The sequence below is a fragment of the Rhinatrema bivittatum genome, chromosome 6 (assembly GCF_901001135.1).
Source record: "Rhinatrema bivittatum chromosome 6, aRhiBiv1.1, whole genome shotgun sequence".
In the NCBI taxonomy this organism is placed as follows: domain Eukaryota; kingdom Metazoa; phylum Chordata; class Amphibia; order Gymnophiona; family Rhinatrematidae; genus Rhinatrema; species Rhinatrema bivittatum.
The window spans coordinates 255,567,062-255,581,294 of record NC_042620.1 but is presented as its reverse complement, the minus strand read 5'-3'; the positions used below and the strand labels follow the sequence as shown (position 1 = coordinate 255,581,294).

At 41.7% G+C, this 14,233-nt stretch overlaps 1 protein-coding gene across 1 annotated transcript in view; it reads right to left on the bottom strand.

Moving 5' to 3' along the window:
* Nucleotides 1-988: 988 nt before the first annotated feature.
* Nucleotides 989-14,233, bottom strand: part of LOC115094136 (microfibril-associated glycoprotein 4-like) — a 55,048-nt gene continuing 41,803 nt past the window's right edge. Inside the window, exons 4-6 of the mRNA XM_029606878.1 lie at nt 5,042-5,138; nt 4,749-4,931; nt 989-2,145 (exon numbers count right to left, since the gene is read on the bottom strand). Coding sequence (XP_029462738.1) covers nt 1,895-2,145; nt 4,749-4,931; nt 5,042-5,138 — 531 coding nt within the window. The 3' untranslated portion in view covers nt 989-1,894. The remainder of the gene's footprint in view (nt 2,146-4,748; nt 4,932-5,041; nt 5,139-14,233) is intronic.

Genomic DNA, 14,233 nt, shown 5'->3' with positions numbered 1-14,233 from the left:
CCCAATAATTAAAACATAAGGATAATAGGAAGCCTAAGGATTGGGGTGGAGGAGAAAGAGAAGGAGGAAAGATTGGTATAAAACAGGAGGAGAACAGGGGCTTTGCAACGCCTCTGGCACATTTCCCTCTTCCCCCCTCAGGGTCCCAGTGTTAAGTTTTGAACCACAACCTTCAAAGCACATTGCAGGCCTCCTTCTCCTGTTTTATCACAGCAGCAGGTGAGTGAAGGGATCGGGGGGGCAGAGGGGAAGGACTGCGCTATGCTGCTACCAGCAATGCTTTTCAACCTTGAAGGGACAGTGCCGCTGCAGTTTTCTTTCTTCAGTCCGCTGGGGATGAGAGCCCCGCAAGCACATCATCACCATGCCACCCGTGGTCTATCCTCCTCTGCCCATGGGGGATGTGAATCCACGGGCACATCATCACCATGCTGCTGTGGTTTTCCTTCTTCTGCGCATGAGACTTTGGAATACCTGTGCGCTATGGAGAAAAATTATGCGCTGAAGCAAAAGATTTGTGCATGCATGCGCAGCTTAGATGGAACATTGCTGGTGACCCCCCACGGCTGGATTTTTAGGATATCCACAATGAATATGCATGAGAATGGAAAACCTGTAGATGTGAATATATGTCATGCATATTCATTAAAGATATGCTGAAAGACCAACTGGCTATGGAATCACCAGAACAGATTAGGGAAGGCCTCTCCTAGAGACAATTGAAGTGCAAATTCCAGAGATGCAGTGGAGGTAAAAACAGTATTGGCCTCAATATGTATCTGATTGGGTGGAGCTGACTGATAACGCTGCCACCTGCCATCCTAAAGTAATCACATTTCCAATGAACGAGCAAACATTAAATGATCAGAGTAACCGCATGTTTATTAATATTATATAATAAGATCAGGAAAAATATTAAGACAGGCTAGGGATGGATTATATATATATATATATATATATATATATATATATATATATATATATATATAATCCCTCCCCTCTTTTCTACAGGAATAAAATGTTTATTGCATAATGTGTTATATAGTTTACTATAGATGACACTGTCTTCAACTTCATCAATTTCAATTCTTTAAAATTACCCCAGTAAAATGTACTTCTCTATAAATAATAATTGTTTTGAATGATGCCTGTGCTCCTAAATCACATTTGCTGACTTGACTGGCTTAAAAAGCCCTTACTGCACAGGTTTTATTTATAGCAGAGGCATACAGAACTCAGGATGTGCTATTGGTTACTTAGAATGGGGTCAAACTAGCTTATATTTTTTATCTTATAAACAGAAATTGAAGAAAAATGCACATACACATGGCTGCGGTATGAATACTGCTCACGAGATGGTGCCAACCCTCCACAGATAAAATTTATTCAACAATATGTATTATCATTGAAAAGCCAATAATCTAGATCTAATGTGCTCATATATGATATTGAGAGACCATATATCTCAGGATTTATATGCCATTGCATATATATAGTTGTATGCAACATAAAAATTATAGTTTGCAAAACAGGATATTTGCTTTAGCAAGACAATACATTGCATGGCATGGTTATAGCTGCAAACTTGGTTCACTATAGAAGTTAACTGGAAAATGTATGAGTCACAATGTTAAAACCAAAACAAGTAAAAGACAAAATTGACTGTGAGCTCTTTTGTGCAGAAGTCTTTGGAATTGACAAAATATGTTCAGAGAAACTCTCCCGTCAACATCTATAGCACACATTTTGCACATACATTTGGCAGATTTGTGATTTAGCTGTAGCAAAACCCTTAGTTTGTTGTCATAGAATCGTTGTCTCCCCTGCAAAGCTTGTATAATATCTAATTCTTGGTACTGTCTCTGCTGCGAGGTACCCATCTGTTCCTGGTGTCTTAGGCCGCAGGCCGTATCTTCATCTCACTGCGGCGCAGAGAGTAGTAGAGCCCTTTCCATTGTGCCCAGTTGATGCCATTGGCATAGGTGACGTGGGATCCCTGCAGGTAGAGCCCGTTAAGGTTGGCGAGGTGGCAGGCCCGAAACCAGAAGGCTCCAGAGGAAAGCGCAGCACAGTTCTGCACGTACAAGTCTTGATCACGATCAAAAGTGGAGAATTTCACACCACTGTGATAGGAGAGTGAGTCCCCTGCATAGTTCAAAGAAATGCAGACAGTCATATGAGCTCAGGCATGGATGCAGCCTCAGTGTTATAATGAAACAGTTGTGAGAACTGTGTTTCCTGGGTTTTGAGAGCATAAAGAGAATTTCTTTTGATTTTTGCAATGTTTTACACTGCTTGTTTTCCCACTTTGTATGTGGGTTTTCACCTTTTTCTTGATGTCTTAGAGTTTTCAAAATTTTCACCTGGAATTTTTCATAAATAAAAAAAACTTTTTATAATTTTTCTTCGAATTTTTCACCCCCATGGTTATTTTGCATTTTCTTGATTTACTTGTGATTTTTCCCATTTTTTTAATAATTATACTTAGTTTTGATTACACTTTTCATTTTGTTGCAGGGATTTTCACATTTTTTAGGATTCTACCCAATTTTCTAATTTCGACGTGATTTTCTTTTATATGAATTTTATATGATTTCTGCAGATTTTGCCTTTGCTTTTATTTATTTATTATTGTTCTTTATTTGTTTGAAGCTCTACCAATAAAATGCTGCCCAGACAAACTCATACCATTCTATGACTTAGATTTATCATTTTGCTATAAATTCATTTTGGGTTACTTCTGGGTGGGATGGAGAGAGAGAGAGACTCTTTATAAGGTGTTCATATAAGTAAACTATACCACTGTAGGAGGGGCAATTAGTAACTCGAAGTGAGGTTTAGGTGGTGGCCTAGGTTTTGGTGGGGCAGTTTTACATGCACGGTCAGAGGTACGAACAGCACAGTACACATCAGTGAAGATTTGATGTGATTTGGAGTGAGGAAAGTACACAAAGATGAGATTTGTACATTGTGCTCTTAACCTAGCTTGATAGCAGCTAGGTAAAGAATTCATCACCTTGAGTTACTAGTTGCTCCTCCTATAGTGGTATAAAAAGTTGACTCATATGTGTGTGTCCCTAGAGGCTACCTCTCCCTCTCCTCTCCTCCCCTCCCCTCTCCCACCCGAAACGGGATTTGCCATTTTTAGTGCAAATCCTGTCGCAAAGCATAATGCCAGGAAAAAAGGTGTAGTTATTTTCGGCATTAAAACCCGCGATAACATGTGTTATGCTATCGCACACAATGCTAAGCACACCTCATTTTAATTTACTGCGCCCTAACTCCACCCAAACTCCTCCCATTTGGGAAAAATTGTAAAATTTTCATGCACATCTCGCAATGTGTAATTTATCGCAGGCGTTATGGCATTGTTGCAGGTGTTAGGGCCCTAAAGCCTGCAATAAGGCCCTAACACAATTTGATAAATGACCCTGTATGATTTTTAGCTTCTTCAAGTCTTTTTCTGTGATTTTGTTTTTCTTTTTATTTATTAATGTATGACAATACCTTTCCTACCTTTTGGAGGGTTTTTTCAAATTTACATCTTTCTGCTGTGAATTTTGAACATTTTTCTTGGGGTTTTTTTTTCAAGGGATTGTCACATTTTCCAATCATTTTTCATAACTCCTATGAATTTTCATGGTTTTGATTATTTTTACTTCTAATGTTTGGGAGATAATCTTTCCATAATTTATTTCCCATGAATTCTGCTGCTATGCTATTGGTATCATTTCTACACTTGAGACACATTACACACCTGCTAAACTGCAGTTTATTTTGTCTTTTCCAACCTTATAAAATGTCCAGGTTTTATATTTTATAAATATATATTTTATGAAGGATGATACTCTTTCCAGACACTTCTTTTTTTTCTTCCAATCAAATAACAGATAACTAATGCAATGCAAGTGGCAGATATGTGTCTGAGGTCCTCAGACATCTTGTGCATTCCGACGCCCGCGGCCTTCACCCATTCCATCCCAGGCTGCTCCAATTTAGGAGCAGCCTGGGAGGGAACTTCCCTTCCCCCCTACTTTATCCTTCCTACCCCTTCCCTTAACCTTCCCACCCCCTGGCCCTATTCTAAACCCTTTAACTTACCGTTTGCAGGCACAGGTTGCGCACGCTGGCACCCTGCCGGCTCATGATCCCTCGGCACAGCGGCAAATGGCCGCTGTGCCGGGGACCTCTAGCTCTGCCCCACCCCTTTCGTGAAGCCCCGGGGCTTTATGCGTGTAGCCTGGCCTTTTAAAAATAGGTCCGGCGTTCGAAAGCCCATCTACGTGCATAAGGCTTTGAAAATCCAGGCCTAAGTGTTTTAAGATGCTTGTTCTGCAGTAGTTTGAGTCAGTTCAGATTTTCTGGGTGTAACTATTTCACACTTATGGGAGATTTTTCTTTCTGGAAATGCATTGTCATTTCAAGTGCACAGTTAGTGTAGCATCAAAAGCTGGATATTAAAATAGTAAATATTCCTGAAACTTAAGTATCAATGATATGATTATATCACTATAATATAAATATAATACTCATTTTAAAATACACAAACTATAGTTCTGTTACGTTGCATGGTTTAATGTATGGTGTTTTATGATGTGTGCTTTTGTGTTGTATTTGTCGTTATGTTGTGTGCTGTATTTTTTTATGTTATGCTGTATTATACATGGTTTTATGTTGTGTTATATGGTGTATTTTTATATCATTTAATAATAATAAATATAAATCCACTGCTCTCAGACGTATCTCACCAGCGCCTCCGTCAGTGAAGCCGTCCACATACAGTGTGTACCCATCCTCCTCGGCATTGATGGCATTGGGTGAGAGTGAAAATTCTGCATATTTGGCAAAAGCTGTGCTGTTCTCAAAGTCCTCAAGATCCACACGCAGCTCACATGTTTTCTTCAGAGTCAAGAGGTGGATGTGCTGCAGGCCTGAGAGAGAAAGGGGGGCACACTGCTACCATGGAACACTGCACCACTGGAATCCCACAGGAGATGCTGCTCATAAGGAAACAAAAAGAATCCAGAGAGGGATCACCTACCCAGCCAGTACTCGCCATCAGCCCGCCCAAACCCCAACTTGTAGTCGTTCCAGCCCCGGAAGAAGGCCACCGAACCATTGAATCTCTTCTGGAACACCTGCATGAAACAGCAGCATGGGTTACATGTAAGATACAGGGAAAATGGCAGGACCATCCAAGGAGCACAAACCCAGAGACAGAGAGAAAAATAGTCAGTGAGGGAAGGTTACAAGGACAGAGAGAGAGTGCGCTTTTTTTTTTTTTTAATAATTTTTACTGGGGGGGGAATGAACTCCAATGGATACTTTTAAACAGTGCAAAGGGAAATATATAACTTTTATTTAAAAATGAAAATTCAGAAATTGTTTTTAAACTCTATATTTATATTTTCAAAAAAACAATTACAAGAATACCTTGCATGGAAAAGGCAATACAAAGAATACAAAGTAACAGCATAAGAAAAGAAATAGCCTATATAATCCACAAAAATGTGAGATCCAAGGGAAATACAAGGGGAGATTTTCATAAAATTAGAAAAGCAAGGAAATTCCAAGAGGATGCACTCAGTGTATATAAAACATTCTAGGATTGGACCATATAAGGAGCCCTGATCACCATTACAAAGTAATAGTAGGCGAATTAACCCCAGAACATCTGCAGGTAATAAGGCTACGAAGCTGAGACGGTTCAAAGAAAATAAACTTCTCAGTAAAAAAACCCAAACATTTACAAGGAAATTGAAGATGAAATCTAACGCCCATGGAAATAACCTCCTGCTTCATAGCTAAAATTTTTCTCCTACGTCCTACAGTAGTCGAGAAATATACGAAGTTCACAAAAAGGACAAGTGAATGAGGGCCATTAAGATGAGTGACAAGTGGCCCAGCCCAATAAGGGGAATGATCAAGGAAGAAGTATAAAATGTTTCCATGAGAATTTTCTTAGATCTGGAGATGGGAAGCTACTAAGAAAGATGGGAAACAAGTAGCAAATACCTCGCCAAGTGGTCCTGCTGATACTGAGTAACTGAGGTGCTTCCACAAGCCCTCTCGGAGTTGTAGAAACAAAGGCGTTTGTGGAAAAGGAGATTGGGAAGTGTAATGGATATGGGTTGCGTGAGCTCTTAGTGCTGCGGTGTAGTTGACGCAGCCTCGAGGGAGAACCCCCGAAGCCTTCGCCGGGGGTTTGGCCCATTGATAATGGGCCAAACTAGACTTCACCTTTACCAGCCGCCTCCTCCACTGGTTGAGCCACCTCCTCCACTGGATTCTGTTGGTCAGTACACTTAGAGGGGTCCTTAAGACAGAGGTGATATTTAGAATCCAGGTCCAGGCAGGAGGTCAAGATCCAAAGCGGCAATCTGAGGGAAACGTGGACATTCAAGAAACACTGATGACAAGAATGAGGATGGCAAGTTAGACAGGATAGGCTAGAAGGCGAGGCAAGACTGAATGAGGCTGGACTGGAAGACAAGATGAGGCAAGGCTGAACTGGAAGATAAGATAAGGCACAAGAATACTGGCAACATGCATAGCAAGGAATGCAGGAGACCTGTTGCTGAGGTGAAGACTAGCAGTCTGAGGAGTCCTTATATATGGAGACTGCATGATATCAGGATGTGCTGCGGGCCCTTTAAGAGATCAACTGTCGGGCATGTGCGTGCCTAAGGAAGAACACCCAGATGCTAGGGTGATGGTGGCTTTGGCGCGGTGTGGCAGCAGAGGTGAGTGAGGCTGCTTGCTGGGCCATCTCAGAGCTGCTGATCGTAACAGTGCCTCTCCTCCAAAGCAACATCCCCCATCTTCTTGGCCTTGGCTTTCTGGGGAATTTCATGTGGAACTCCTCTATAAGTTGGGGGGCTTGTAATTTAGCAGCTGGCTCCCACAAACTTTGTCCTTTGAAGGGTATCTCATGAATCGCAGTGCCAAAGCAAGTGATGGACAAAGGTGCCCACTAGCCCTAAGATGAAAAGGATGGGACTCCATCCACAGGCAACAGACTGTGGATGCTTACCACCAATGGCAAGAAGGTCTGAGTCCTCTGTGTCAAGACTTGACAGGGGTTAGGTCACCTCACATGGAAGGAGTACCGGCCCACCCTCTCCTGTAACCACTGTAGGAGCGTTAATGTGTTGGTAATTAGTGGTGTCCATAGGGGCAGTGAGTCAGGGACCACAGTTCTTGCCAAATAAATTGCAGGCTGAGCTTTGAGCAGTTATTGTTCTTGGCAGCAGAGGCCCCGACCAGAAGTCTATAGAGTTTGTCAGTCAATCTCAGGCTGGTGCTGAGAGAGCCAGGGCAGGCTCAGGATGATATTATTAATTGCTTTAGGCAGAACAAATGTTTCCTGTGCAGGATGCTGGTCTGCATGGACAGGGGAACCGTAGACTTCATGATACTTCCAGGCAAAGGTTCTCCAAGGACAGAGGAAATCATGATTGCTGGATCTAGGGGAACTGTTGGAATCTCCTATTGCTGTACCAAAGATTCATGAATAAAATTGCTTCTGGCTCCAGTGTCAAGGAAGGCTTGAGTGTCAAAGTGGGTGTCTCTGAATGAAAGATTCACAGGTACAAGAAATTGGGGAGATTTGCAGAGATGGGCTAGGGTGGCCCCTCGCACCACACTGAGGTTTGGGATTTTTACCGGCTTGACTGGACAATGGTCAGCAAAGTTCCTGATGCACCACAATACAAGCATAATTGGAGTCGACAACACCTCTGCTTCTCTTCTAGAGATAGCTTGATGTGATCCATCTGCATCAGCTCTTCTGAGATGCTAGCAGATTCTGAAGCCAGCATGGGTTCCATAAGGTTGGGTACTGGATGAGTGGTTCGATGAGCTGAGCCTCTCTCTTTGGCTCATTCCTGAAACCTCAGGTCTATTTGCACGACTAGTCTGATCAGCCCCTCCAGAGTAGATAGTAGGTCTAGGGCAACCAGTTAATCTTTAATGTATTCTGAAAATTCTTGTCAGAAAATTGCAATCAGGCTGTCACTGTCCCAGTAGAGTTCAAAGGCCAAGGTGCAGAAGTGCACCACATATTCCCCCATAGACCAAGAGCCTTGTCTGATCTGCAGGAGTTCAGAAGACTTGGAAGTTGTGTGACCTGACTCATCAAATGCTTGTTGAAACTCTTGCAGTAAGTGTACCAGATCCCCCAAGAGTGGGTCATCCCTTTCCCAAAGGGGGGAAGTTCAAGCCAGTGTGATTCCACCCAGCAGAGAAAGAATGTAAGTTACCTTGATTTGGTCTGTCAGAAATAATGATGCCTGCAGCTTGAATTGCTTCAGACTTAGAAACATAGAAATGACGGCAGAAGAAGACCAAACGGCCCATCTAGTCTGCCCAGCAAACTTCGCACTTTTTGTTTCTCTCATACTTATCTGTTTCTCTTGGCTCTTAGTAACCTTTTGGTTCTATTTCCCTTCCACCCCCACCATTAATGTAGAGAGCAGTGTTGGAACTGCATCTAAGTGAAATATCTAGCTTAATTAGTTAGGGGTAGTAACCGCCGCAATAAGCAAGCTACACCCATGCTTATTTGTTTACCCAGACTATGTATTTCAGTCCTTGTTGGTTGTCTGTATATAGATCCACTTTTCTTCATTTCCCCTGCTGTTGAAGCAGAGAGCTATGCTGGATATGCGTGAAGTATCGGTCTTTCTCCCCTGCCGTTGAAGCAGAGAGCTATGCTGGATATGCGTGAAGGATCGGTCTTTCTCCCCTGCCGTTGAAGCAGAGAGCTATGCTGGATATGCGTGAAGTATCTGTCTTTCTCCCATGCCATTGAAGCAGAGAGCTATGCTGGATATGCATTGAAAGTGAATTATTAGGCTTATTTGGTTTTGTGACTGCAAATCCTTTTTTCCACTTTTCCTCTTGCCATTGAAGCTTAGAGCAATGTTGGAGTTTCTGGTATTCCTATCATGCCGCAGAGGCGAGTAGAGTGTAGAAATAATAGGTTGGATCGGGGGAGTCAGAGCTGGAATATCTAGAAGTGAAGGGGCAACCATCTATTTAATTATTTCTCAGATTTTTTATACCTCACAAACAGAAATCTGGTCAGAGCAGTGTACAACAAAAATAAATAGTATACAATAAATCATTAAAATAATAAAACATAATTAAAACTCTTTCAATGCTGCTATTATTTAAAACAACCCACTTATTCCTATTACAAATTTGGATAAAGCTATGCCTTCACTTTCTTTCTGAATGACAAATAGTTCCTCTCCAACCCAATAACCAAAGGGGCTGAATTCCAGAACACCGGCCCATGCACTGAGAACATACTCCTCCAAAAAGGCTCTTTCTTAATCAATTTAATAGCAGGAACTATAAATAATAGACTATTTGCCAATCATAAATTCTGCCTTGGGGTATATCTCTGCACTTGACTGATTAGATAATCTGCACCCTCATTACGATTAACCTTATACATTAGGGTCATGAGCTTAAATTTTATCCTTCATTGATAGCAAGCCAGTGCAATTCCTTTAGGAGAGGTCTGGCACTAACCCTTCTTGGACATCCAAACACCAGTCTAGCTGCCGTATTTTGCATTATTTAGTCGTTGCATATTTTTCACTGTTATATCTAGCAGGATCCCTTTACAATAATCAAATATTGGGGAAACCAGAGCCTGAATTCAAAATGCCCCAAAATTCACCTATCCCTTAATTCTCTTCAGTTGTTTCCATTTCAAAAACACCTTCCGCACCAACATAGATATATGAACTTCAAAAATAATTTATCATCTAATTGAACCCCTAAATTATGAACAACTGAAGAACTGGCACAACTAACCTTGCCTACTTCCAACTGTAGGGGTTTATCCAGCTCAATATTAATTTAAAAAAAAACCCAAACATCCATTCTGTCTTACTTTCATTTAAAATTAATTTATTATTTGTCAACCAATCCATTAGAATCGTTAACCCTTCTTGAACCCTACCCAATGATGATGCTGGGTCTTTCCCTAATGAACAGACTAATTGTACATCATCTGAATAAATATATCCCCTAAAACCCAAACCATGAACTAACTTCCCCAGTGGCTACAGCAAGTTGTTAAAAAGTAGAGGGGACAATGGAGATCCCTGAGGTAATCCACACGCCAAACAATTCTATGCAGCCTTTTCTTCTCTTACCTGAACCTCCAACATCCTACCTTCTCAAAAACAAACAAATCAAGTCTAAAATTCACCCTTTAAAAAACTAGATCTCCACATCTTTGTACTAAAATCTTCTGAACTACCAGGTCAAAAGCACTTAACAGATCCAACAACAACCCAACAGCTTCTCGCTTATCCACATTTCTACAGATCAAATCATTCAATGCTATTAACACTGTCTCTCTGCTGACTGGCACTCATCTAATAACCTATTCACCTCCACATGATGAGAAAATTGAGCAGTAACAACCTTTACCATTACTTTCCCTTAAAAGTGGCTATTGGCCATTGGGCGACAACTTGCACAGTTTTTGTTGTCTAGTCCCCACCTTTTTAGCAATGGATGTAAAATAATCTTCTTCAATGCCAACAGAAATGCTCCTGCACTGAAGGAACCATTCACAACCATTTATAATTTCCCCATTAATTCCATTGGGAGGTGTTTTTTGTTTTTTGTTTTTTTCCCAAAAAGGATGGGCAGGGATCCAAACTACAAGTAATATTAACATTTTTAAAATTCCACAAAGCTCTTCCTGAGACACCTTCTACAAATCCTCTACTCCCTCCCAAGAACTCATACAAGACTGTTCTTTTTCTTGTCAGCATTTAACCCCAACCAACCGGGTATCATTAAGCATTTGAGCTTGTAAGGTTTCTACATTTTCTTTCCAAAACTGAGCAAAGCGGTCACAATTTAACTTTTCTGGAATTACTTCCCTAGGTACACAATTTCTTCCTAATAATTCCTGTGAGATATGAAAAAATTTCTTTAGGTTATTCTCAGCGGACTTAATCCAATCTTCATAATATTCCCATTAACAACTTAAATTGGGTTGGAGACAGTGCTAGAATTAATCAGTCCAAACATGAGATTTAATCCATATTTTTTCCTTCTTCCTCAGTTCCTTACACAAATCGATTAATTCCTTCGTAAACCAAGGGGCAGTACCTTTCAACCTCCCACTATTTTTCTTAATAGGTGCAATTATATTCAAAACATCTTCCAATGAAGAATTACACTTTTTTACCAAACCATCTAAGGGGTCCCCAACATCACCCAACTGATACATTTTGAATAAAATAAATCTCTATGAATTTGATTTCTTTGTACCATCTCCTTCTTTCCTCTAATCATAGTTTCCCAACCTGGTACCATAAACAAAAAAATAAATAACCCTGTGATCTCACCAAATCACTTCATCCATACTAAATATGTTTAATTGTCCCCCCTTTATCACCTTCTCAGTTCCAAAGCTTAAATCTAAAGTATGACCTGAATGAGCCACAAAAGAAACTTGCTGATGCAAGTCAAACATAGCTATAACTTCTAGTAGCATAGATGCTTTACTACACAAATCATCTACATGTAAATTAAAATCCCCCAAGAAATTAAACTTTCAAAGCGTAAAATCACTTCCCCACCCAATAAATTCAACTAATCTTATTACCCTTTCCAATGTTGAATTTGGAGGCGAATGCACCAACAACAAACCTATTGAAGACACTTTCTCCACAGGGAGTAACAAACATTCACAACCCTGTAATTCCCTCAACCCCACCTGCTGGATGATTTCCTCACCTCTAGTATTAATAGCCACTCCACCCCCTTGACCATATGATCTATTCTGAGAAAAAACCTTGTATCCCGGAGAACACACCTGCGAAAAAAATCGCAGTTGCTTCCCCTGGGAACCAAGTTTCAGTAACAAATACAAAATCTACCTCTTTCTCTAAAACTAAATCAAAAACTTAATTAGTTTTATTCCCTAACAATCTAGTATTTAATAACATAGTATTTACATGGTTAATCTTAGAACTCTGCTCTATTTCCTATTTTCAGCTTTCACCTCTGTTTCCCAGTCTCTCCTAGCCTGACAGTCATGTCAAGATCTTTAAAGCTCTTCCCATACCTTCCTCTTCACTTACCATCCTAATATACAATCCTCCTAAATACATAACACCCAAAATAACGAAAGCAACTAAACAGCAAATGTTCAAGGGTCTTCCAAAGGGGCTCAGTAAGGGCCATGTCCCTATAGCATGCCTCTTTGGCAAGCTGCAGAGGCAAGAGCAGCATTTCAGTTGTTTAAATCTCTCTCTTGATGTCAAAATGGGCAGCTCTTGGCAGCATCATGGCACGGAGAGGAGCTAAATGTCCTGGATCACCTCGGGCACCTCTGGACCCAGTTGTATGGCCCATATCCTCTCTCTGCTCCTCCTCTCTCCTCAGACCTCCCAGTCAGGCAACCTTTGGGCAGAGCGGCGTTTCAGCTGTTTAAATCTCTCTCCTGATGTCAAAGTGGGCGGCTCTCAGCAGTGTCATGGCAGGGGAAGGCGCTAAATGTCCCGGAACAATGTCCCACAAAAAGCTGGTAATCTGGTTAAATTGGCCTAGCTGCTGCTACAACTGGTGGACTGTCCCGGCTAGGACAGCGGCCTGGGCTGAGTTCTTCAAGCTCATGACCTCAGCAAACTGTATTCTGTAATGGATATCGGATATGTGAGCTCTTAGTGCTGCAGCATAGTTTACGCAGCATCGAGGGTCAATCCCTGAGACCTATACTGGCAGCGGGTGAACAGATTTGATAACAAGCCAGACTGGAGTTTCACCTTTACCAGCCACCTCCTCCACAGATTGAGCCCTTGGATTCTGGCAGCCAGTAGGACTTAGGTGGTTCCTAGGGCAGAGGTGGTAGGTAGAGTCCAGAGGCACACCAGAAACAGAGGAGACAGCAGGGTTTTACGGAAGTCAGAGAAGAGCCAAGATTAGGGCAGGCAACGAGCAAGAGTAGTCAGTTCTAGGCGGAAGGCAATCATGGTCAGGTCCATGTGGCAGGCAATCATGGTCAGGTCCAGGCAGGAGGTCAGGATCCAAAGTGGCAATCCAAGAGAAACACAAGATGATGAGAATGAGGCAGGCAGGCTGGGCTAGAAGGCGAGGCAAGGATGAAGGCTGGGCTGGAAGACAAAATGGTGCACAGGAATGCTGGCAACTTGCATTGCAAGGAATGCAGGAGGCCCCCCCTTGAAAAGCTGAATATAAATCATTCACATGAAAATAAATAAAGGTCTTCAGGACCAAAGGAAGAGAGGATGCCTGTGCAGGGCTAAGGAAACAGCATCTGTCTAAGGGACAGAGATGTGTTGTCCTAGGAGCCAATCTTGGGGTTTGTGAGCCACTGAGATTTTGAAGGGGACTGTGGGGAATACTGAAGAGAGACATTAAGCTCTTCTTGGATCCGCAGAAGATCCAGGAAGTTGAAGACAAAGAACTTTGTGTCAAGGAAGTTTCCTGGGAGATTGAGCTTTAAGCTTTTTTTCAGAGTTTTTCTGCTGTGCTGTACTTATTGTGATTCTGTGGGTTTTGAAGTATTTCTGCAGTTTTTCCTGCTGAACTGGACTGTGGTTTTTTTTTGTTATTCTGCAGATCTGGTTATTTCCGAAGTAAACCATTTGGAGCACAACTTTGGTGTGGACAGTATGTTTCTTCTTGTGGTATTCTTTGCCCAAGCTTGCCCCCAGTCCACGACCAGAGAGATTTCTTCCACCCCGATTGAGTGGTGCCCAGTCGCTCTCCGGGGCAGGGAAGGTGTCCCCTGGCGAAAGGGGGGGGGGGCGGTGTTACATTCGATAGCAGACAGCGTGGTGTCCTATTGAGCATGGAAGTGTTCTGCTAAAATCTGTTTTGCTGCTTGTATGCTTTCCATTTGAATTGCCAATATAGTTTGACTGTTGCCTATAGACATCTTGTTGGTTATGTATCTATTGCTTAATCTAATATGAATGGCAATATCAAATTTAGATTTTGATTCACACTTTCCAGGGAAAGACCTTCCTTCATCAACATTGTGACTGCTGAAGTCAATATGTCAGAAAGGATAATTATAGTCATCGCACTGCAGATGTTTCTGTAGCGCCTGGTAGACATCTAAAATATCTCACATGGTTTTAGAAAACCATGGACAGCTGCTCTGTATTTTTCATCACTAATCTCCCTAAACTTTCCCCACATCTTCTGGCTGCCAGGTATGTTGGAC